The sequence below is a fragment of the Manacus candei genome, unplaced genomic scaffold, assembly GCF_025592945.1.
Source record: "Manacus candei isolate 608988 ecotype Guabito, Panama unplaced genomic scaffold, ASM2559294v1 h1tg000014l, whole genome shotgun sequence".
In the NCBI taxonomy this organism is placed as follows: domain Eukaryota; kingdom Metazoa; phylum Chordata; class Aves; order Passeriformes; family Pipridae; genus Manacus; species Manacus candei.
This window is the reverse complement of record NW_026138062.1, coordinates 53821566-53844264: the sequence shown is the minus strand read 5'-3', so window position 1 is coordinate 53844264 and position 22699 is coordinate 53821566. Positions and strand designations below refer to the sequence as shown.

General features: G+C 50.5%; 3 protein-coding genes across 4 annotated transcripts; 2 read left to right on the top strand and 1 right to left on the bottom strand.

Annotated features, from left to right (window-relative positions):
* Positions 1-1034: 1034 nt before the first annotated feature.
* Positions 1035-3662, bottom strand: CDCA3 (cell division cycle associated 3). Its single transcript, XM_051780874.1, has 5 exons — positions 3400-3662; positions 3193-3322; positions 2901-3110; positions 1821-1942; positions 1035-1429 (listed from the first exon to the last, which is right to left on the bottom strand). The coding sequence occupies exons 1-5, from the start codon at positions 3511-3513 to the stop codon at positions 1289-1291; spliced, it is 717 nt and encodes a 238-aa protein (XP_051636834.1). The 5' UTR covers positions 3514-3662; the 3' UTR covers positions 1035-1288.
* Positions 3663-3838: 176 nt separating this feature from the next.
* On the top strand, positions 3839-19050 carry USP5 (ubiquitin specific peptidase 5). Of its 2 annotated transcripts, none has more exons than XM_051780713.1 (20): positions 3839-4037; positions 5479-5604; positions 5899-5965; positions 8816-8949; positions 9234-9379; positions 9684-9868; positions 10473-10567; positions 11084-11277; positions 11430-11501; positions 12742-12823; positions 13044-13169; positions 13607-13760; positions 14145-14319; positions 15570-15658; positions 15854-15976; positions 16599-16742; positions 16900-17045; positions 17132-17282; positions 17919-18003; positions 18174-19050. In XM_051780713.1, exons 1-20 carry the CDS (start codon positions 3930-3932, stop codon positions 18265-18267), a joined length of 2496 nt encoding a protein of 831 aa, XP_051636673.1. In that variant the 5' UTR covers positions 3839-3929; the 3' UTR covers positions 18268-19050. The 2 variants fall into 2 exon arrangements, with proteins under 2 accessions (XP_051636673.1, XP_051636672.1); XM_051780712.1 differs by having other exon boundaries at positions 15854-16045.
* Positions 18950-21641, top strand: TPI1 (triosephosphate isomerase 1). The gene is made up of 7 exons (XM_051780872.1): positions 18950-19092; positions 19757-19880; positions 19966-20050; positions 20184-20316; positions 20423-20508; positions 20729-20816; positions 21081-21641. The coding sequence occupies exons 1-7, from the start codon at positions 18981-18983 to the stop codon at positions 21197-21199; spliced, it is 747 nt and encodes a 248-aa protein (XP_051636832.1). The 5' UTR covers positions 18950-18980; the 3' UTR covers positions 21200-21641.
* The last annotated feature ends 1058 nt before the right edge of the window (positions 21642-22699 follow it).

Below are 22699 nucleotides of genomic sequence, written 5' to 3'. Positions count from 1 at the left end.
AATGTAAATTTGGCTCATTTCCATTGGGGAAGACTTAGCTCAAGTCTTATCTATGCATAAACATGAGAAAGGTAGTCTTCAGACCTTCCAAAATACCAGAGAATATATTTATTCTTTTCTTAGATCAAATCTTATCTATGCATAAATGGCAGAAAGGTAGCCCTCAGACCTGCCAGAATATCAGGGAATATTGTATCTGTTATTTATTGTCTGCTTCTTGCTGTACCTTCCCCTTTTGCCTCACTCCTGCATTGTGTGGTGACACTGTCTAACCAGTAGCCATTGGCCCCTGTTTTCAAGTTTGTTTAGATCTTCATAGCCCAGGCAAATAAAGAAAACTCACATAAGCACTGTAGGCTGTGTTCTTTCCAGCATTGCAATGAGCTACTGCAAACACAACTTCTCTCCTATGAATATTGCCTGCTGACCCCATCCAGACACCTCATCCACAGATCTTGCCCTAGCTCACAATCCCTCAGAGGAGGGTGTTCCTCACCTATGAGGCTGAAATTAGGATAGAGCTGAAAATGCACCCTTGCAAACCTTGGAGATTTAAGCTCAGTTACAGGACACAGACATTTTATTCAGTCCCTATTCCACTTGTTGGCTCATACCAACATCCTGGGGTCCCAAGGCTGTGCTAGGGAGAGCTGATGGTCAGCAAGGTTTAGCAACTTATCAACAGAAGGTCAGTACTAGCACACAATACTATCCCACGCTATTTTGGATCTCACCTTCATGCCAGACCCTTGCAATAAGTCTACAGTCCTTTGTATACATTAGTTTTAGGCCAGTGCAGGCAGTTTAACTTCGGAAGCAACACCAAATGTACAGTCTTCTGCACGGAGCTGCAGCTTCCTGGCCCTTGCTATAGCATGTGGGTTCGAGACCAGACCCTTCAGCGTGTTACAGTTTTTAGGGCTAATGGGAAGTTGAACTATTTGTTCATGAACCCTTGTCCCCAAAGACAATATTGTGCTGGGCAAGCAGGGGGCTCCTGCTGTCCTATCAGGACATACAGTCAGCAAAGGCTAAAGGCTTAACACAAATTTATTTACTACAGATAAAAAAATCAACAGAAAAAATCAATACAGCAATGTACAATAGAAGAGCCAAAGTCTGTGCTGTACATAAGACATGGCAAAGTAGGAGGGGGACAGAAAGAGAAAGTAATCTTTCCCCACAGGGATAGACAAGAAATGTGATCACTGCTCTAGAATTTCAGTCTATTGCAGGATTTCCCCCACAGAAAACTCAAATTACAGCAAGATCCTGAAAAAGGAAATCTCTAATTCTCCACAAAAGGACACTGTTGGTTCTCTTTGTTCAAGTCATTCCAAGCACAGTTCCCAGATTTAAGGCTCCTGCTCAAGTCCACTGTCACCTCCTTCTTTTCCCCAAGGTTCTCTCCCAACACATGCTTCTTGCCCTAGAGAAATAAAAAACCCAAACAAAGTGTAAAATAGAAATTAATTGATGGTTAGGTAATTCTCAGTGAAACACGTAGCCTATTTTCAGGCCATTCAGTTTTGGCTCTCTTGTAACAACGTAAAAAAGTGATGGACTTCTTTCTACAGCCTAAGGAGAAAGAATGCACTGAAATGGGCAATATCATGTTGAGACCTAAGACAGACATTAAACAAGACTTGTAGGCACCTAAGGACAGGGCTGACCCACAGAAAAATATTTATGAAGTTACTAGGCTCTACAGGTTTAGGATACCACAATTCCAAATTGGGGCCCTACAACACACAGAAACTGAAGGATTTGGCTTTTTCCAGCCGATTCTCTGTCCCAAAATATGACCCATTAAGCTTTACCTGGCGAGGAACAGGAGTACTGGGAGAATTGTCATCTCGTAGAATGCTGAGGGGAGAGCGGCCAGTTCCTCCAGATGTTGCCATGATTTTGTTGTTGGGCTTGTGTCTTACAGGCTTGCTCACTAGTTGACAGAAGGAAACACATCAGTGCATCACAACAAGGCTAGAAGGTCCTAGATTTTAAATGCCTCCTGGCCTTTATGATCTAGCTTGCTTGCCTGTACAGCAAAGACTTACCTGAGGACTTCTAGGCAAAGGGATCACAGAAAGGTTGATGTTGGAAGGGAACTCAGAGGACCTGCTCCAGCAGGGCCACCTAGAACCAGTTGCCCAGCACCATATCCAGGTCATTTTTGAATATCTCAAATGGAGATTCTGCAACTTCTCTGAGCAACCCGTTCCAGTGCTCAGTCACCCTCTCAGTGAAAAAAAATGTATCCTGATGTTCAGAAGCTTCCTGTGTTCCATTTTGTCCCTGTCACCTCTAGTCCCACCACTGAAAGGAGCCTGGCTCTCCCTTCCGTTATTTATATGTGTATTATAAGATATCCCCTGAGCCTTTTCTACCCCAGGTAGAACAGTCCCAGCTCTCAGCCTCTCCTCCTAGGAGAGATGCTCAGCACAGAGCTTTCTGTAGTAGAGTCCACATCACAGACTCATCCATAGCACTGTGATGTGCTTCCCACCCTTGCTCCCTAACTCTTCCCAAGGAAAAGCTGAAAGGTTTCTTTGAACAGGTCTTCGTAATCACAAACCTATCTCAGAGAGAGGAGCAGCTTACATATACCTCTTGGTTTTGACTACAGGTTGAAAACACAATTTCTCAGCTCTTCAAAGAAACAGGTTTGATAACTCAACACCTCCCAAAGGGGCCTCCCAGCTGCAGAGCCTCCAGATCAGGCTGCCCGGGGTGGTGGGACACAGCCGAACCGGGGGATGAGGACAAGGCTTCTGTCAGGGGGCAAAGCCTGGAGAAGGCAACCGATTCCGAGGCTGCCGAGAGCCCCGACTTGCTCACACCGCGACCCGGGCGGCTCTCGGGGCACACGGAGCCCTGTCACCGCCACACCGAGCACTTACCGGAGGTCAAGCCGTGCCCGGCGGGGCGGGCGGGCCGAGAAGGGCCCGTGCTGGGAGAGAGCGGCCCCTCCGGCTCCCCCACCGCGGGCGGGGCGCTCCGCCGGGCCGGCTCCTCGGCGGGATCAGTCGCTCCCGGCGGCGCCGGCTCCGGGGCCGCGGCCTCTGCCCCGAAGGCCTCGCTGAGCTGCTTCACTAGGCGGTCCACGCTGTCTGCCGGGGGCGGAGGAGGGTAGGGTGAGCCGCCGGGCCGGGCAGCCCCTACGCCGGGCAGCCCCGCACCCGCCTCACTTACCACTCGACACGGCTCTCATGGGCGTGCGGGAGATGCCGGGCGTGGGCGAGCGCGGGTCCCGCTCTTGGGCGGTGCCCGCCGGCGGCTCGGCGGGGCTGGGCTGCGGGCTGCCCGCCGGGGAGCTCACCACCTGCGGAGAGGGCAGCCGTGGGGGCAGCAGGCCGCAGCCGTCCGGGGCGGGGCGGCGGCGGCCGGGAGGGCGCCTACCTCGATGGGGGTGCGCAGAATGCCGGCGGTGGGGGAGCGGGGGTCGCTGACGTGCGCTAGGTGCTTGTTGCAGGGCGCGGCGGGGGTGGCAGGGGCGCTGCCCGAGACGCCCATGGCAGTGACGGCTACGCTGCTGCTGGGCCGCGCCGTTCAAATCTCCCGCGCGCCGGCCGGTGACGCTGCCCATTGGCCGTCGCATGGGGGCGGGGCCCGACACGCCCCGCCCATCGTCCCCGCCCCCGTCCGCCCGCCGGCCCCGCTGTCCCCGCCCGTCACGTCCCGCCCCGTTCCGCTGTCAATCTTTGGACACTGACCCGCCCCCCACGCCCCGTTCTGTGTTGTTATTGGTCAAGAAGCCCGGCACCACCCCCTGTGACGGAGGCAGGGTGGCTGCGATTGGCCGAGCCGGCCGGTGGGCGCCACCAGCCCGTCCCTCAGCCTCACTGCTGACTGGCCAGAACCCACCTGATCGCGCCGGGCTGCGATTGGGCGGGGAGGGGCTGAGGGCGGTGCCGCAGTGAGCCGCTGTCATGGCGGAGCTGAGCGAGGCGCTGCTGTCGGTGTTGCCGTCCATCCGGGTGCCCAAGGCTGGCGACCGCGTCCACAAGGACGAGTGCGCCTTCTCCTTCGACACGCCGGTAAGCGCGCCCCGCCGCCGGCCCGCCCACCCGCCCGCTCGCCAGGGCTACTCCCGCCGCGGCCGGCTCACACCCTGCCGCCCTCCCGGGCGCCGCCCGCGCGGGACCTCATGGGACTTGTGGTTCCCCGGCGGGTGCGGCGGCCGCGCCGGGGCGGCCTGCGGGGCCCTCGCGAACTACAGCGCCCGGCGTGCCCTGCGGCGCGTCCAGCCCGCCCGCGGCGCTCTGGGGGCTGTAGTTCTGGGACCAGGGCGGGCGTGGGCAGGGCGCTCTCCCCGACCAGCCGCGGCCCGGCCCGGCCGGCCCTTGGGAGCGGGTGCCCCCGGCCCGGACCCGCCGCTGCGGGGCCTCCCTGAGACTTGCGGTCCGGCGATGGGCGGGGGGTTGGGGCGCGCCCCGGGCCCGCCATTGGCGGCGGGAGGCGGGCCGGGGGTCCCGCCCTGCCGGGGTCTGAACCTCCTCCAGCCTCGCCGCGCGGTGTGGCCCGGCAGGCGGGGGCCAAGGCCGTGCTGTGTCATTAAGATGGCAGTGGTCCCTTCTCCAGCCATCTCCACCCCGCCGGCATCCCTGCGTCTCCTGCGCTACCCACGCCCGGCCTAGGCGGACCAGGGGAGGCGCAGGCGGCAGGAGAGCGAGGTCCCCCCTTGGGCTTCTCCGCGGGTGCTCGTCCGGGCTGAGCCCCAGCCCACCAGAAATGGGCTGTAATTGGAAGATACGGGTCCTTCGAGGAAGCGGCACATGGCATCCTGGCCCTCATCCCCTCCCCGAGTCCCACAGTGATGCCTAGCCGTGCGTTGCCCACTCTGACTGTCTCAGCTGCTGCTGAGACCTTAGTGGTTTCACTCTTTCCAGCCTCTGCATTTGGGTCTCTCACCCCTTCAATTTTAAAAGGATACTTCTGCTGAACGAGCATGGTGTTTTCCAGCTGCTGGGGGGATAGTGGGGTTCATTCTGGGTCTGTTTTGGAGCTGCTCACAAGCTTTTGAACCCAATAGCAAAAGTAAACAGTGGTCTGTTAACCTTATTCACACTGTAGCTTGGCAGCATTCCCTGTGGCATTGGAATCGTGCTCTTGGACAGGGTGCCACAGTTTTGCTGGTAATGATTGTACTGTGCTCTGAACTTGTGAACTGTGAGTGCTAAGGGCCTTTTGCAAGATAGACTCCTGGGGAAGCTCAGACTTTCCTGGTTCAGTAGCACCCTGCCGTAAGTGAACAGGCAAATAGTTTTTTTAATATGTCATCATGACAGGAGTGCCTGTTGTGGGACAGCCAGGCAGGGGCTTGCCATCTTATTTCTGACTCGCTGCTGAGTGACTGGTATGTAGGAATGAGCTGTTGCCGTGATTTACTGAATAATGACTAGTTTTCCGTGCCTATCCTAGCAGCTGGAATGGCATTCTTTCCCACCTCCCTTCAGTTTCATTCCTCCTTCCTTCCAGGAGTCAGATGGCGGCTTGTATATCTGCATGAACACGTTCCTGGGCTTTGGGAAGCAGTATGTGGAAAGGCACTATCAGAAAACAGGCCAGCGGGTCTATCTGCATCTCAAAAGAACACGTAAACCGGTAAAAAATAAAAATATATATGCTCAAGCTTGTTCTGAAATTGAGAGCTGGGCTGTGTCTCTTTATTCAACCAGATACAGTTTATTCTCCTCAGACACAACTGATGTTTTTCCTGGTGAATTGAGGGACACCAGTCCTTCAGCTCTGCTTATGTTGCATTGTTGTATGGATTGCCCATGCTATTTCGGCCCAGCTTCCTTCTGTTCTCAGGGTAGCTTAATTTCAATCCTTAAGGCCTGCCACCGCTTGCCTGTCCCCCTAATTCTATTTCCGTATTTCTTGTCAATGCCATAGAAGGAAGAAGACACCAATTCCAGTGCTGGGGACCCCCCAAGGAAGAAACCAACTCGCTTGGCTATTGGTAAGGAAGTACTTGTGCACTCTGTGGTCCTTGTTGTTTTGAGCCAGCTCTCTGGAGCTGCCTGGCTCGTCTCTTTTGCCTTTACTCTTCTGGGCTAGTATGACTGGCCAAAGTAAGACTTCACGTTTTCTAACGTGTCACAGGTGAATAGTTTCTGCAGAACAGTCATTGAGGTGGTAGTTGTGTTTTGTGTCCAAAATTGCATCATGTTTTATGTGGATAAATACATTTTGTATCCTCTCTACATGCCTGGCTCAGTTTGTTATGGTTATAACCAGAATGGGATTGTTGCTTAAACAGGATGTTCCCAGTGTGGGGCTGAAGGAAGTTTGAGAAAATACATGTCTGAGAAAAGTAAGTTTGAAGCTTCTGACAGATAAACTATTCTGTAAACTTCTCAGATATCGAACTAGTGTTATTGATATAGATGGGGAAGAAGTTAATGGTAAATGCTGTATTAACGTTTTTGGCTCAATAGGTCTTTGAAATACAAGGCTGATGCTGGAGAAAATACGTGTGAACATTAAAATATTAAAAACAAGCCCTTTTTTGAAGAAAAACAAGGCTGGTGTTCCATTATTCTCTTGCACCAACTGAAAAGGCTGTCATGGCAATCAGTGGAGATGCTGCTTATTTGGTGCAGTCTCAGCTGCAATAATTTCTGAACCATTATGGAGACACATAAAGCAGAGCACAGGAACATTTGTAGCAGTAACAGGTTCTTGGCTTGCTGGAAGCTGACCACTAGAGGGAAATCCAGAACCTGGACTGGGAACATCTTGCTTTTGGCTCACTTTTTCCACTGCTGCCGGAGCACAAACACTGCTATTAAGGCTGTCAGCTGCTCTCTGTTTGGATGGTGAGCTGAATGGAGTCCAAAAGATCACTTCTAGCAAAATTGAGACTAGAATCTATGTTTCTTCAGGTAGCCAGTGCTTTTATTGATACAATTATGCTGCTTTTGGAGAGATGAGGCCCAGTCTGCATTATGAGTTACTTCTGCATCCTGAATTCTACAAAGGTCTTGAGAGAAGTGTTATCAGTGGGTTCGCAAATATCTACCTGTGATAACAGTTTAGTGGTGTGAATGGATCAGGAGAGAATAAAAGAAAGTATTAGCCCTGTGACACAGTGGTCTTAAGTTCAGGAGAGATTTTTTTTATCTTTATTTTAGCTGAACTATGGTCGTTTAGCTAATCCTGACACAGGAGGTTTTTTTAAAGTACTAGAAAGATTTCAGAGCAAAATGTCATTAGCTGCAAAATGTAGCCCTTGATCTCTCTGTACCTCATGCTCCCCTCTCCATGGAAAAAAAAAAAAGAAATCTACAGTGCTTGCCTCCTATGCCTGAATGTTGGTTGAATGACTTTTGTAGTCTGTGGTGCGTAGATACCATGGAAAGGGAAACAGTGTGCCTCGTGGCAAGGTGTTGGCTATAAGTGGGGGGGAAAGGACTAGGAGTCAGTCTGCTGGCTGAAGACACTCTTCCTCATCTAGAGCCTCAGAAGGTTCATATAACCACTGAGGAAACCTCACCAGTCTGGTTTAGTTCGTTTAGAGTTTGGGAATCGTGCAATGCCCTGGGGGATTGTGTATGGCTTTACTCTGTGAAGTGGTGACAGGAAATCTCTCTGGGCTGTGCCGAAGAGGCACAGAAGAGGATTATCTGGGTATGTTGTTGCACGATGCTGGGGACTGTTTTCAGGTATTTCTAAAATCACCGTATTCATAGGTAGCAGTTTGTGCACAGTGTAAAAATTGTAGGTATCTAAGGAGGGAGTTGCAGAAGATCTCATGGGACCGGGTGTTTTTGTCAATAATGTTTTAAGGAAATGCAGTAGTGGTTATCAGAACTGTATCATGCAGAGGATTCTTGAGGCAGAGACACTGAACAGCAAAAGCTTGTATTCCCTGCAGAAATTTGTTGCAGTCACAGATGTTCATAGATCTGTTGCAGAGGTTATTGGAGCCACAACGTGCAATTTTTCAAGGAATAAAGGAAATTCAGTTTAAAAAATCAGGGGGTTTAGGCTGCTAATAAACCCTGTCTGTCTTGCCTGTTTGCTTCTGGGATGTAGCATGTGAACACCTGGAGAACAGGAACGGCCAAGCTTTTTCCCTGAGTTCCTACATAATTCAGAAACTGTTCCCTGCTGTAGTTGAGGGAATCTGCAGAAACTACAGATGTTTTAGGTGAACATCCATCATGACTATTGGCAGCTGGCAAATAACCTTTTATGTATGGATCTCCCATTTCTGTTCCAACCTCTGGAAAGCAAGGCTAAGTGTACATGAGAAACTACTAGCACTATACCTTTCCTAAGACTTTTTCTGTGATTCTGGATGTTCCAGGGGAGTTCCTGGTTCTTCTTGCTTGAGTTCAGGACTCTGAACTATCCTTTCTGGAAAAGGCAAGAAACAGAGGCAGGCTCCTTAAAGATGCTGGCAGAGCTGACCTGTGCACAGGGCTGCAAGATGATCTCTTCGCGCACATCTCCATTCACCATCTTGAGTCTTCTGGTGAAGGATGAACACCAGTGCTTTATCTTGGCTCTGTTCTAGAACAAGTGGGTTTTTTCTGGTTGTAGTCAGGGTCTGGAGACTCTTTTTAAGCATCGGTAAAAAGAGCTGGGAAAAGGCAAACCTGTTGTCATTGGGCTTATATTTGCTTCTGTGAAGTCCACACTGCCAGCAGAAATTTTGGGACCCAGAAGTGGAAGAAAGGTTATAGATCACTGATTTAGAGCTTTATCTTAGCCATAGTGCTTTATTTCATGTAAACTCTGGGCAGAGAAGCTTGGCAAGCTCTTTGGTTTTACCTGTTACCACAATGTTTTTTTCTTCCTGTAGGTGTAGAAGGTGGATTTGACATCACAGAAGAAAAGTTTGAATATGACGAAGATGTAAAAATAGTAATTTTCCCAGACCATTTGGATATTCCTCGTGATGGGCTGGAGGGCCTACCAGACATGGTCAGAGATAGGGTATGTTTGGGTGTAGGCCTGTGTTTTCTATTGATGAGGAAATGTACCTTTACAGAGAAGGAAACACTACCCTGTGAAAGGGATCCTGCAGAGCTGCTGTGAAGTCTCAGCTGGCAGTAAGCAGGACTGTTCTGCATTTACACAGTTCTTTATATTATGAAGTCCTGGCTTGTGTGTGACAGAGGCTCCATAACACAACTGACTTGCCTAAATGTACAGTGTTGTGCTACTGGAAGCTTCTTTCCATGTGCCCTTCATGTTTTTTCCTGCTGTCCTAATTCCAGATTGCCAGTGCAATTGAGGCCATCCTGACAGCAGATTCAGCCTCACGGAAGCAGGAGGTGCAAGCTTGGGATGGGGAGGTTCGACGTGTTTCCAAACACGCTTTTTCTCTGCAACAACTTCAGAACGACGTCCGCATCCCACCATGGTGAGCTTAGTACTGAAACTAGGTGTGTCCCAGACCTGTCCCCGTCACTTTCTTCTCCTGTCCTGTACTGCAGCAGCAGATGACGCTGCTTTTGTGAGTCTCTGAGTGTGCCTTGTTATAGTAAATTCGGGGGAGATGGCAAACTAAGGCATTTCAGGATGCTCAGTGTTCTGAAATGAAAGAGGATTGAGATTGCCTATAGTACGGGTAATGCGGTCAGCAGTGGGTAGTAACGGAGAGGGCTTGGGAGGTAGGATCCAAAGGTTTTCGCTCTGATCTCTTTTTCTCTGTTCCTTGTCCATAGTGGCTGGAAGTGCAGCAAGTGTGACATGAAGGAGAACCTGTGGCTGAACATGACGGACGGGGCCATCCTCTGTGGTCGGCGCTACTTTGATGGCAGTGGTGGCAACAATCACGCGGTCGAGCATTACCGAGAAACTGGCTACCCACTGGCTGTGAAACTGGGAACAATTACTCCTGATGGGGCTGGTGAGAAGGGGATCCTCTGTGGGGAAATCCCAGGCACGCTCAGGCTGACTTGGGTCTCTGACAAGGCAAGTCAGGGAGGATTTCCAGGTATGGGACTAATGCTGCCCATCTTATGACCTGGAATGTGCAGTGTCATCCCATTGTGAACTTCTCCACTCTGATGTACTTCTTGTATGAAGTGAAGAAACAGCTGATAAAACCTTGCCTTCCTCTTCCACTCCCTTGTAACTGGAGGACTTTAGAATAGTTATCCAGGTTGCCATCTTATTTTCCGTGGTGGGGTGTTTATCAAAGAATTTTGTGTCCAGATCTTAAGCAGAGAGTATATGGCACAGTAACCCAATTTCCTCACTCCGAGCGTATGTGTACCTCTGTACCTCGATCAGTGGCAAAGTTGTTTGTCTTGTCAAGTTGTTTGTCTTGTCACGTCGTTCAGAGGAATCTCAGTGTTCTGTGATGCTATTCTGCTGAGGAGGAAAAGAAGCCCCAACTGCCCAGTTTGTCAAAACTCACAGTTCTGAGCACTCTGTTCTCTTCATCCAGCTGTGAATTTGAGATCACAGGCCATTATAAGTCTCTGTTTCTCCTCCGTGTTCCTGCATAGATGTCTACTCCTATGACGAGGATGACATGGTGTTGGATCCCAACCTGGCAGAACACCTGGCACACTTTGGGATTGACATGCTCAAGATGCAGAAGGTGAGGGGGAAGGGTGATCCTTCATAGGCTGAGAGGGAGAGAGTAGCAACTCTAGGTATTTTGGTTGGATTCCAGCTTTCTGTGACTATGCAGAACCATTCCTGATCAAGAAACCCTGGGGTTTTTTGTCACACAGAGAGTTATCTCATCTACCTCTCTTCTTTCACTGCCTTTTTTGCCTTTCTTTCATGTCCCTCAAGTTTATTTCCTTGGGGTTATGTGTCAGTACTGTGGGCAGAGAGACTCCCAGGTGCTGAGCTTTGTTCCCTAGATTCAGTGTTAGTGTGTGATTTCTATGCCTCTTTTCAAGGAACGGTTCAGATTTCTCCCGTGTTTGTTATCCTTCCTCTTTCTGTCACAGGTATTCAGATATATGGAAACAATTCTTGTTTCTTCCTCCTCTCTGAATAGCATAAACCACAATGGATTTGACTATGTGTATCTCTACAACTTTTCACACCTCTAATGTGCCCTTGAGTCTGTCTTGAGGATTTTTCCTGTTCTTTCCCTCTGCAGACAGACAAAACAATGACAGAACTGGAAATAGACATGAATCAGCGCATTGGGGAGTGGGAGCTCATCCAGGAGTCTGGCGTGCAGCTCAAGCCTCTCTATGGGCCTGGGTACACTGGTATCCGTAACCTGGGCAACAGTTGCTACCTCAATTCTGTGATGCAGGTGCTGTTCAGTATCCCAGACTTCCAGAGAAAGTAAGTGAGTTTAGTCACCCTTTTGCATTAGTCTGGGATCAGTAGAAAGGTCTCCTAGAGCTGGGAGCTTCTGTTACAGTAATCATGCTCAGAATTACCTCTATACTAGATGAACCTATATATGCCTTAGATTGTCTCATTTTGCTCTGCAGGTATGTGGACAAGCTGGAGAAGATATTCCAAAGCGCACCTTCAGACCCCACACAGGACTTCAGCACACAAGTGTACGTAGAGTTTTGGTGAGAGAAGGAAGGCCAAAGCTGCCTGGGTGCATCCCTTCTTTGCTGGTTTGTTCAGGTTTCTCCCTCACTCTCTGTTTCCATGCCCACCACCGAAGACACTGATCCTCAGTGATCAATAAGGATGTAAGCTAAGAAATTCAGCTGAATGCCCTAGGTGCAGAGGACAGAGAGCACCTCAGTGTTCATGGGAGGCTCTTAAATGAGTTATGTGGGAAGACAGTATTGTCTGTCACCCCAGGGGGATTTCTGGTAGGCAGCTTCTGTCTGCATAACAGCAAAAGTGCTTGCTGTCTGCAGTGGAGGGAGATTGTAAAGAGCAAAGGAATATGTAGATTTAGTCAATTTTATTCTCAATGGGTAATTTATATATGCTTAAAGAGGCTTCCCTTGAGAGGTGTTGTGTGAGCAATAGCAGGAGAATATGCAGATGGAGGAACACAAGATTTGGGAGGGTTTTACATTTTAAATACATGAAATCTATGCTACAGCTGCTCTAAAACGGCAAAGCAGCATGTGGAGATTTGGGATGAAGAAAGGGAAGGTGGCATTTGTGGTAGGGAGCTCAGTGGTAGGGGTGGTTTCTAAATTTGGACAGCCTGGAGTGAGTTGTTCAATGAGAGGGGATTAAGATGAGACAGCCAGAAAGCAGAGGGAAGAATTGGTAAGGTTTGGTTCCAGACAAATGGCGGTATTGATGGGGAATGACTTGAGTGAAGTGAAACAGTAGGAGAGTCAGCATAGGAAGAATTTCCTGAACACTTCTGTTGTCCATTAAGTGCTTCATGCAGTCATCCCTGATTTTTCCTCTGGGAAAAAGTGATCAGTCTGCTCACAGCAATGCTATTTCTGGTTCAGACAGTTTCCCTGTGCCCTGTTGTCTCCTGCACAGTCAGACAGACTGCTACCTTACCCGGGTCAGGCTGCAGCTCAGTTTGGCTGTTACACAATTGCCATGTGGCTCAGCACCCACTTTTCCTTTATGTGCTACTCAGTGTGCAAGCAGTGGCTGAGGTTGGTGCCCAAAAGTCCTGGTAACTTTGAAGTGAGTGATATCTCCTGGGGCCAGAGGGCAGACCACAATAAGATGATCTTGTCTGGTGCAGCAGAGAAAGCTGTTACCTGTGAGACTGACAGTGTTAAAGCTGGATGGGTTGCTGTGGCTCCCGGAGTATGTGGGATTGAAGAAACTGTTTTGATGCTAACAGTGACTTCATCATTCCAGAGCCAAACTGGGCCATGGACTGCTTTCTGGGGAGTATTCAAGGCCAGCCTCTGCAGATGGGGAACAGCAGCCTGATCAGAAGGTGATCCTTAGATATGGCATGCTCTTGATGTGTGTGTTGCATGAGGTACTGTGTGTACTATGTAGGAAAGGAGAGAGAACCCTTTCTGCAGACATTTCCTAAGGCTCAATCCAAGACCGTGTCACCTGAAGAAAAGCATGGCTAAGAGTAGCGTGCTACTTGCCAGGACACATGCTTGGCAAATTATGACCACTTTCCTGTTCCACTTTGTTGTTTGCAGGGTATGCAAAATGGCATTGCTCCACGCATGTTTAAGTCCCTCATCGGAAAGGGGCACCCAGAATTTTCCACTAACCGACAGCAGGATGCCCAGGAATTCTTTCTGCACTTCATCAATATGGTGGAGGTAATGGTTGAGTCTATCTGTCAAATCATGGAAAAGCCAGCTTGGTTTTCTCCCCACAGCAAGGGTAAGGAGTGGAGGTGAGAAGCTGGCAATCAGGGCAGAGAGAGGGAGAGAACATGGGGAAATTGGCCAGCCAGCACCTGCCGAGGCAGAGAAGGAGAGATGCTTGGCCATGTTTTCAGGGCTGATTCCTTGGAGAAATCTCTGCTGGGAGTGGCACAGCTGGAGATGCAAATTTTCTTCTTTAGGGGCAGGAGTGCCATGGGTTCCTGGGGTAGTGAAGTTGGCTCTAGTTTCCTCTTTGCTGTCTTTTCAAGAGGACTGGGTACAGAAGTGAATACTCTTCAGCCACGTCCTGTGTGGGATCACTGCTACTGCAGATAGTTATTTCTGCCATTCTGATGTTACATTTGTCCTTCTAATCTCTCCTTCTTCAGAGGAACTGCCGCAGCTCGGAGAACCCTAACGAGGTCTTCCGTTTTCTGGTGGAGGAGAAGCTGAAGTGCCTGGCCACAGAAAAGGTGAAATATACCCAGCGTGTGGACTATATTATGCAGCTGCCTGTGCCAATGGATGCTGCACTCAACAAAGGTCAGTAATGTGCCAAGACCTGAACAGTAGCAAACTCTGTGTTTGTGTATTGTACTATTCTTACAGAACTCCTTAAATGAGAAGGGGACTTCTTTGCCACTTCTGAGGCCAGATCCTTCTCCTGCTTTTGTGGGATCAGGCTGATTTCTTCAGAGGTGGTGTGACACGGTGATGTCCCTGTGGAGCCTTTCCCTCGGACACCACAAGCTGGCCTGTGATTCAGCAAAACAGGACTGACTGCAGTAGCAGAACAGTGCTCTGGAAGTTATGCTCCATTCTTGATGGCGTGTATCTATAGGCCTGTTCCGCCCCTGGGTATAGCTTACACCAGTCGTTTTGTAGGTACCTAGAGGTGGTCCTTGATGACTCTGCTTTATTCTCTAGATGAACTACTGGAATATGAGGAGAAGAAGAGGCAGGCAGAGGAGGAGAAGCAGCCACTGCCTGAGCTGGTGCGAGCCAAGGTGCCTTTCAGCTCCTGCCTAGAGGCCTATGGAGCTCCAGAGCAGGTGGATGATTTCTGGAGCACAGCCTTGCAGGCCAAGTCTGTGGCTCTCAAGTGAGTGTGTGTCAGCTAGGCTGTGACAAACTGGCCGTAGCTGCATCTTTGGGGACTACTTGTAGTGGCTTGGGGAAGAAGCATTACCGAAGCTTTGTAGTCAACCACACCCTGGACCCATAGAAGGTTGAAGCAGAGTGGGAATCAGTCTGTCAGTGCTGGAGTGGTTGCCCCGAGTGGGCAGAACAGCAGTGTTGATGAAGTCAGATTTCAGTTACTGAGAGGCTATGAAAATACAGTGATATTCCAGAAAACCAGTAGCTTTTGTAAATGTAAAATTTAGCTTTAGAATCAGTACTGACAGTATGGCGACAGTGGTCTTGCATAGTCTCTCAAATTTCTTTAAGTTTTTAGCTATTAAGATTAGAAAAAAACGCTGAGTGTAACAGATGCAAGAGTTCCTTTTAAGAATGGTAACTTAAGTGCTAGTAGCAAAGTTTAAAGAACAGCTTTAATTTTTCTCACTGCCTGGAGCACATGCAAGAGTGAAAAGGTAGAGTGAGAAGATTACAAATGTAAGCGGCTTTCTGCTGTGATGCTACTGTGTGTTCTTCTGCAATGAAGAAGCTGGAAGTATTTTTCTAACAAATATTCTGTTAGTAAGAAATAGCTACTACAAACATCACATTGAAAAATAACATTTTGTTTTGCTTTTTAATGAGTTGTGTTCAAACACTTTACCATTGATTAAGTTAGTTCTACAGCATGTTGCAGTTATTTCCTGGTAATAAATATCTTGTCTCACAGGCACTTCTCCCTTCACAAACATTCCCCTCTGTTTCATAGATTCCAAAATAATGTTCAATCAAATTCAGTTAACTTAAAATTCACTTCTGCTTCATATCCAAAAAGTGCTCTTGTGCTTGAAAGCTTGTCAGTTCCTGCAGCTGTATTTGTTGGTCTAATAAAAGATATTATTTCCTCTACATTTTTTAAGGGTTAGACTTTTAATTAAACACCAAAATGTGAGGAGGCTTGTAAAATACAGGATTGGAGGGTAAGAGAGCATGTACTCTTTTTTGTCAACCCCCAAGATTTTGTAAACGTTGCACTCTGTCCCATCTTGTCAGGGCTTCTTTAGAAATGGTTCTGTTTGAGGACCTCTAAGATCAGCACAGGAGTGCTGTACAAATAGGTGTATCCTCCTGGCTTAGAATATACCTCTGCCCTACTCACTGATTTCTTAAATCAACTAGGTGCCCTCAATTGTTGCTGACAAAGTATTTAAAAATATTATGTGTCTCTTTCAGAACAACACGGTTCGCCTCTTTCCCAGATTATCTGGTCATCCAGATCAAGAAGTTCACTTTCGGTCTGGACTGGGTGCCCAAAAAGCTTGGTAAGAAGAATGAGAAGTACAGAACATATAGGTACTGGGAGTCACATATGGATATTGTGGTCATCATTGCAAAGAGGAAAGGAAGTACCCCAAAAGTTGCTGCAGGCATCCCCAGGGACTTACCCTTCAAGATCTCTCAACCGAATCCTTTGTTTCTGCCCCTGTGGGGAGGCTGAGCAAGACTTTATTTTGCAGATGTTTCCATTGAAATGCCAGAGGAGCTGGATATCTCTGCGCTGCAGGGAACAGGGCTGCAGGATGGAGAAGAGGAAATGCCAGACATCGCACCCCCACTGGTGACACCAGACGAGCCCAAAGGTAGCCTGGGGTTCTATGGCAACGAGGACGACGACTCCTTCTGCTCCCCTCACTTCTCCTCTCCGACATGTTAGTGATTCTCCTCCTCTCTTCCTGATGCCTGACTCATTTCCCTGCTCTCCTTGCCTTGTCTCCCATGCTAGCAGTTTCCCACTTGCTCGGACTTTCCCTGTCCCTCTGTCAGTGATTGCCAGCTGCCTCCCTTGCATGCCTGTTATGCAAGGGTGTTATGCAAGGGAGTTTGTTGATTCCTGTTCTGTGCAGGATGGTGGGGTGGCATGTCTGGTGCATTTAGAGGAGACAGAACTGGGGTTTATACAAGATTTAACTGGTACAGTTATTTTATTTTCACAAACCACAGTGGGAGGTTGGGTTTGGAGCCTAGGGAGGAGCCAGTGCTCCCAAGTTCATGAGTTCAGTTGTTTTGTTCTTTTGGGATTCCTGTGTGTGAGACTGCACTTCTGAAGAGCAAGGTTTGTTAAGGGATGAGAAGAGCAGAGAGATGGAGCTTGGTGTGAAATAAAGTCAGAAGTGGTGGCTTTGGAGGCTGTGTGACACTACGCAAAATGGAGCAGGCAGGGATGGGTGGGAGTGGGTGGCTCTAATCTCTGTGTTCCCACAGCACCCATGTTGGATGAGTCAGTGATTATCCAGCTAGTGGAGATGGGCTTTCCCATGGATGCCTGCCGCAAAGCCGTATATTACACAGGGAACAGTGGGGTTGAGGCGGCCATGATGTGGGTCATGTCACATATGGATGATCCAGGTATGGGGCCACATGGCCATAGTGAAGCTTACTGCATCTGGGCCATGGTACTTCCTGTCCCACTGCCACAATGGAAAACTGAAGTAGTTTGGACTTGGACTGTATCCATCCCAGAGAGATCTAACTGTTCTGAGCTGTGTTCTGTTTCCTGCTGCAGACTTTGCTAACCCATTAGTTCTCCCTGGATCCAGTGGACCGGGGTCAACTATTGCCTGCCCAGACCCTCCTTCAGAAGACAGTGTGGCCACTATTGTCTCCATGGGCTTCTCCCGGGACCATGCTATGAAAGCGCTCAGGGCGACGGTGAGAGGCATGGGTGACATCAGAGTGCAAGGATATTCTCAGGAACAGGGATTCCCAAGTTCACTGTCTTCTCTTCTTCCTTCCAGAACAACAGTCTGGAGCGTGCTGTGGATTGGATCTTCAGTCACATTGATGACCTTGCAGAAGCTGCTATGGATATCTCAGAAGGGCACTCGGCAGCTGATTCCATCTCTGAATCCGTCCCTGTGGGTCCTAAAGTGCGCGATGGGCCTGGAAGTGAGTTCCACGCTGTAGGAATGTGGATTTTGGGGTGCAAACTCCTCATGACTTTGTTGTCCCTGATCCATGCAGTACTACAGGTTTTAGCAGCAGTAACTGTCACAAAGCTGGTTTGGTTGTTGAAATAGAAGCCGAGAGGAAAAGAGGAGGAATGGCGATGTAGTCCAGACCTTTCAGGCTGGGTAGGAATTACCTGGAAGCCAGTAAGAGAGAGGCAGAGGAAGTGCCGTGTAGTGAAAGACAGGAAGGGCTGTGCTGCATTTTTTCAATTATCCCAGAAGGCTTTTTTGCCCTTCAGGGAAATCTGGTTCCAGTCTGTGTGCAGAATTGGTGCCAGTGCTGCTGGGCTGCTGGATGCCATATGGAGAGGGAATCCCTGCCTTACCCATCCAGCACCCATGGGCTAAATGAAAAGTTGGAAGAGAGAAGGCTAAATGGAAGTTACCATCATTTCCCTACATGTTTGGCCTTAAGACCACTCACAGGCACATTTGATGGGGATCCAGTTCTAAATTATTACCCAGCAGAGCTACCATCAAGGACCTTCTCTAGAGAGGGCTTTGCACAGGGTGTTTCAGAGTAAGATGCCTTTCCTTTTTCCCTGGTGATCCTTTCTTCCCTCCTCTTCTCAAGAATACCAGCTGTTTGCCTTCATCAGCCACATGGGCACTTCGACTATGTGTGGACACTACGTTTGTCACATCAAGAAAGACGGCAGGTGAGAGGGATTTCCACAGCATTAGGGGACTTGGAGGTACTGCTTTAAATCCCACCCTGTTTCTTCTGAGGTCTTGTGGGGATCAGGGATGAGAGCAGGTGAGGGGACTCAATGGAGTTGTGTCTTAACCATGGAATGGCATCCCTGAGCTCTTCTTGTGCCTGTTGCAGATGGGTGATCTACAACGACCAGAAAGTCTGTGCTTCTGAGAAGCCACCGAAGGACCTGGGCTACATCTACTTCTATCAGCGGATTCCCAGCTAGAACATCCTCTTGCTGTGTGTGGTGGGGGGAGAGTGGGCTGAAGGTGTTGGGGAGGAAGGGGTGGGGGCAGTGAGGATGGGAGTAGGGTCCTTCTCTCCCCTGCTCCTCTTTCCCCAGTAGTCCCTTCATGGCCCCTCTGTGGAGACACAGGAGGAGAAGAGTTAATTGACTAATTGACTGGGGGCTGGAGCCCCTGTGGACATGACTGAAGAGGGTCCGGGGGGAGGGTGGGAATATCTGTTTCTCTAGGAAATGTCCTCACTGTCCCCACCCCGGTGACACACAGCCCTAGTGCTTCGCTGCTTGGTGGGACGATGCCACCTCCTTGCTGTCCAGAAGGAGAGGAGGGGGCCTGTGTGTTACGTGTGGCTTGTGTATGGGGGGGGGGGGGGTTCCTCCTGCCTGCCCTGCTGGGCGGGGGCGCAGGGCAGGCAGCAAGGTGGGCCACGAGCAGCGCTTCCCCTTGTGTGCCCTTTACATGCCAAAATACACGAGGGACAAAATAAAAGTCGAAATACCCCCTTGTGTCCGTCTGTCCCCGCCTCGCTGGGGCGAAGCGCGGGCGGGGGGTGGGCGGGGCTAGCGGGGAGGCGGGGCCGCGCGCGCCGCCGAGCTATAAAGGCGGGCGCCGGGTTGGTCGCGCGCCGCTGCCGTCGCTGACCTTCGCCTCTCCTCCGGTACCGGCCCCGCTCGCTCCCTCCGGCCCTCCCGCCATGGCGCCCAGGAAGTTCTTCGTGGGGGGCAACTGGAAGATGAACGGCGACAAGAAGAGCCTGGGCGAGCTCATCCACACGCTGAACGGCGCCAAGCTCTCCGCCGACACCGGTGAGGGCGCGGCCCGCACGTAGCGCACGTCCCGCACGGCCCAGCGGGCCCGGGTCGGGCCCGGACGGGGGAGCGGCAAATGTCAGAGGGCGGCGGGGGCCTAAATATAACCCGTCGGCAGCGGCGCTAAATATACCCGCGAAACCGGATCCGGGATTCCGCGGGCCCGGCGGACACGTGCGGCCGAACCCCGGGGCGCCCCGGCTGCACTCCCTGCTCCCGCAGGCCCCGGCGGCCCCGCGCCTCCCCCGGGCCCGGCCCCCACCCCGCCGCTACCGGCGGACGCGGAGCGCTGTCCCTGCCCCGCCGCCGTGCCCGGTCACAGCCCCAGGTGGAGCCCGGTTCGGTTCGGCCAGGCCAGGCCCGGCCCGGCCCGCAGGGTGGGATTCTCGGTCGGTTTCTCAGTTGTGACCTTTCTAAGGGACCGCTGTGACCTGGCCAGCGGCCTGGTATCGCCTGTCAGCCCGCTGAAAAGGGCTTTCCTCCCCTCTGTTGAGTCATCGGATAGCCGGGGTAGTCCTGCGGTACAGAGCCCCCCAAAGGTCAGCGAGGAGGGGCAGGCTGAGCCTTCCCGGGAGAGAGGGATGACCTCTTGGGGTCAGTGGCTAGGTGCAGTTTCTGCCCTTTGCCTGTCTCAAAGGTAACCATGTGCTTTGCCTTCCAGAGGTGGTTTGTGGAGCCCCTTCCATCTACCTTGACTTTGCCCGTCAGAAGCTTGATGCAAAGATTGCAGTTGCAGCACAGAACTGTTATAAGGTACCAAAGGGTGCTTTCACAGGAGAGATCAGGTGAGCCCTGGAGAAAGAGTAAAGTCAGGATGCCTCTGGGACCTGAATTTCCTCCAGAGGTTTGAGTCATCTCCTTTCTCCTCAGCCCAGCAATGATCAAAGATATTGGAGCTGCATGGGTGATCCTGGGCCACTCAGAGCGAAGGCATGTTTTTGGAGAGTCTGATGAGGTGAGTGACCTCATGGAATGGTGAGATGGTCCAGTTTGGATGGGCCTGCAAAGACTGGAAGGGTGAGCAGTTAAAACAGTACTACAAGAGTAGCTCTGGTTTATTGTTTGCCTTGTTTCTTTTCTACTTCCAGTTGATTGGGCAGAAGGTGGCTCATGCTCTGGCTGAGGGCCTTGGAGTCATTGCCTGCATTGGAGAGAAGCTGGATGAGAGAGAAGCTGGCATAACAGAGAAGGTGGTTTTTGAACAGACCAAGGCTATTGCTGGTAAGAGAAGAAAATAGGGGTGTTCTTTTTATCAGCTATCAGAAGAGCTCTGTTCTTCCCAGCATAAGGGTATTGTGCTTACCTATATCTTCTCCCTCCTCCCTAGATAATGTGAAGGACTGGAGTAAAGTGGTTCTTGCCTATGAGCCAGTTTGGGCTATTGGAACTGGTAAAACTGCAACTCCCCAACAGGTATGAGCAGGAGAAGGGTGGCTGATTTGATGCCAACTGACCCTTCCCACTCAAGAAATCTTCCTGGGGATTCTTAGTGAGGATTTTCTGGAGATTCTTAGCAACTTAGAGAATTTTAGACTTAAGGATTTAAAGATTATCTAACGGGTCCCTTCTCTTTGGAAGGGAATTGTGTGCAGAATGGCTCAGCCCTCAGTGGGACTCTTGTGTTCTATTGCAGGCTCAGGAAGTTCACGAGAAGCTGCGGGGGTGGCTGAAAAGCCACGTGTCTGATGCTGTTGCTCAGTCAACTAGGATTATCTATGGCGGTGAGTCCGAAGCCACTTTCCAGGGCAGGAAAGTGCTTAGTTTCTCTGCCTGTTGCTGTAGTTGTACATCATGCTCTGCTTGGTGAGGAAACTTGAGACTGTCAGAGCATGAAGAGCCACCTACTAGCTTGTTTGTTTAGCTTACTTGGGTAAATGGGATACAGTCTTGCTGTCTGCAAGAGGTGGCTGGTACCTTGCAGGTCTTGCCTTTGTCCTGGCCCTGTCCTGGCTGCATCTGACCTTAAAACACTGCTCCCTCTTTAGGTTCAGTCACTGGTAGCAACTGTAAGGAGCTGGCCTCTCAGCATGATGTGGATGGCTTCCTTGTTGGTGGAGCTTCTCTCAAGCCAGAGTTTGTGGATATTATCAATGCCAAACACTGAAGCACCTGTGAGGAGCAGTCCCTTGTGGTTAAGAAATGGAAACAAGAAGGGACCTTTCATTGCACACGTCTCAGTACAGAGGCCTCCTCCAAGGCTTTCCCCCTCCACGGTCGTTGTTCTAGTTGTTCTGCTAACCACCCCCACCATGTTGGAGTCCTGTTAGTGGGAGCCTGTCTCAGCAAAGTCTTGACAGCCTCCTCTGAATTGGCAGAATCCTCAGTTGCCTGTTGACCTGTTAAGAACCCACAGCCCACCTGGCCAGTATCTCCCCCTTTCCCTGCAGTACTGCAGTGGGAGGGGACCACTGGTGCTGGGGGAAGGAACCACACAGTCTGCATCCTTCAGCTCCATCAGCAAGGAGCCTGTCAGCTTCAACCTTTGTGAGACGTCTTACCTCACCTGTGTCCCATACTGAACAATAAAGGAAAAACTGAAAAAGCAAGGGTGTGTCTTGGATCTTATTTGGAAGCAGCTGGGGACAGGCAGCATACAGAACCTGGTGCTTTTGGATGTGGCTGGTTGCAGAGAGGGTAGTGTGGTTTTTGTAGGCTCTTCCTTGAGGGCCCACTCTTGCCCCAGTAGGCATTGCACAGGTTCAGCCTGCATCTGGTTTGTCATGTAACAGCTCTTCTTTGGGCCTGTGATGACTTGACTCTATCTTTTCCGTCAGTGTCTCTGTTCCAGTAGTTGCTGGAGCACCTGGCTGTCCCTCTAGTGAGCTAGTCTTTCCAGGCAGGCTCTGTAATGTGCTCATCCGTGTGCTCTACCTGTGAGGACTGATAATTGACTGCTCATTAAATGTGGAGCGAGCAGCTCCCTCCCTGTGCAGGGAAGGATTTTAGGCTGTGTGTTGAGGCTGTGCCTGCTGCCTGCTTTCAGCTGTGTGCTGGTGGGCGAGGACACAAGACTAGGTGTTACTTCCCAGCTGCTGATTTTTTTTTCAGTAGTACGAAGGGTGACAAAAAAGGAAGTGCCTCATAAGGAGGAGCTTAGCTATGAGGTGGCATATCCTTGGGAGTCTAGGGGCAGTGTTCCAGCTGCAAGTGCTAGCATCACCTGAGGGATGAGAGGCAGGAGCTGAGGACCAAGGAGGAGAAAGCCTAATGCTGTGGCGGCTTCCCCCTAGCTGCTGCTGGGGGGGAATTCCTGCTGCCCAGCTGGAGCAGATGGGAAAGAAAAAGCCCTCTGCCCTTCAGAGGCATCTCCTTCCCAGTTGGGAGCAGAGCCCTCTGCTGCCACAGCTTCTTGTGGAAGGAGAGACAGGCTAAAATGGTGCTGAAACTGGTGGGTGGCAGTGGGATAAGCACTGTTGGGAAGCTGTCTGGTGAGAGCAAGGTCATCTGACATGGAAGGATGTCAGATGGTCTAAGAAAGAAGAGCCTGACAGCAGCAAGGAGGGAGGTGGCAGCTCCCAGCTCCAGGTGCGTGTGGAGTGACGTGGGGAGGGGGAGGATAATACAAAGGTGAAAAAAATTCTGAAAGCTGTATTGTCTATGACCA

Bases quoted from the DNA above. Each gene is read 5' to 3' on its own strand.
- CDCA3 (XM_051780874.1), bottom strand. From the start codon at position 3,513: ATGGGCGTCTCGGGCAGCGCCCCTGCCACCCCCGCCGCGCCCTGCAAC. The intron at 3,323-3,399 runs GTAGGCGCCCTC...CCCTCTCCGCAG, and splicing joins TTCTGCGCACCCCCATCGAG to GTGGTGAGCTCCCCGGCGGG. The intron at 1,943-2,900 runs GTAAGTGCTCGG...TCTGTCAACTAG, and splicing joins CGGGCACGGCTTGACCTCCG to TGAGCAAGCCTGTAAGACAC.
- USP5 (XM_051780712.1), top strand. From the start codon at position 3,930: ATGGCGGAGCTGAGCGAGGCGCTGCTGTCGGTGTTGCCGTCCATCCGG. The intron at 4,038-5,478 runs GTAAGCGCGCCC...CCTTCCTTCCAG, and splicing joins CCTTCTCCTTCGACACGCCG to GAGTCAGATGGCGGCTTGTA. The intron at 12,824-13,043 runs GTGATCCTTAGA...TGTTGTTTGCAG, and splicing joins AACAGCAGCCTGATCAGAAG to GGTATGCAAAATGGCATTGC.
- TPI1 (XM_051780872.1), top strand. From the start codon at position 18,981: ATGGCGCCCAGGAAGTTCTTCGTGGGGGGCAACTGGAAGATGAACGGC. The intron at 20,051-20,183 runs GTGAGTGACCTC...TTCTACTTCCAG, and splicing joins TTTTTGGAGAGTCTGATGAG to TTGATTGGGCAGAAGGTGGC. The intron at 20,509-20,728 runs GTATGAGCAGGA...GTTCTATTGCAG, and splicing joins AAACTGCAACTCCCCAACAG to GCTCAGGAAGTTCACGAGAA.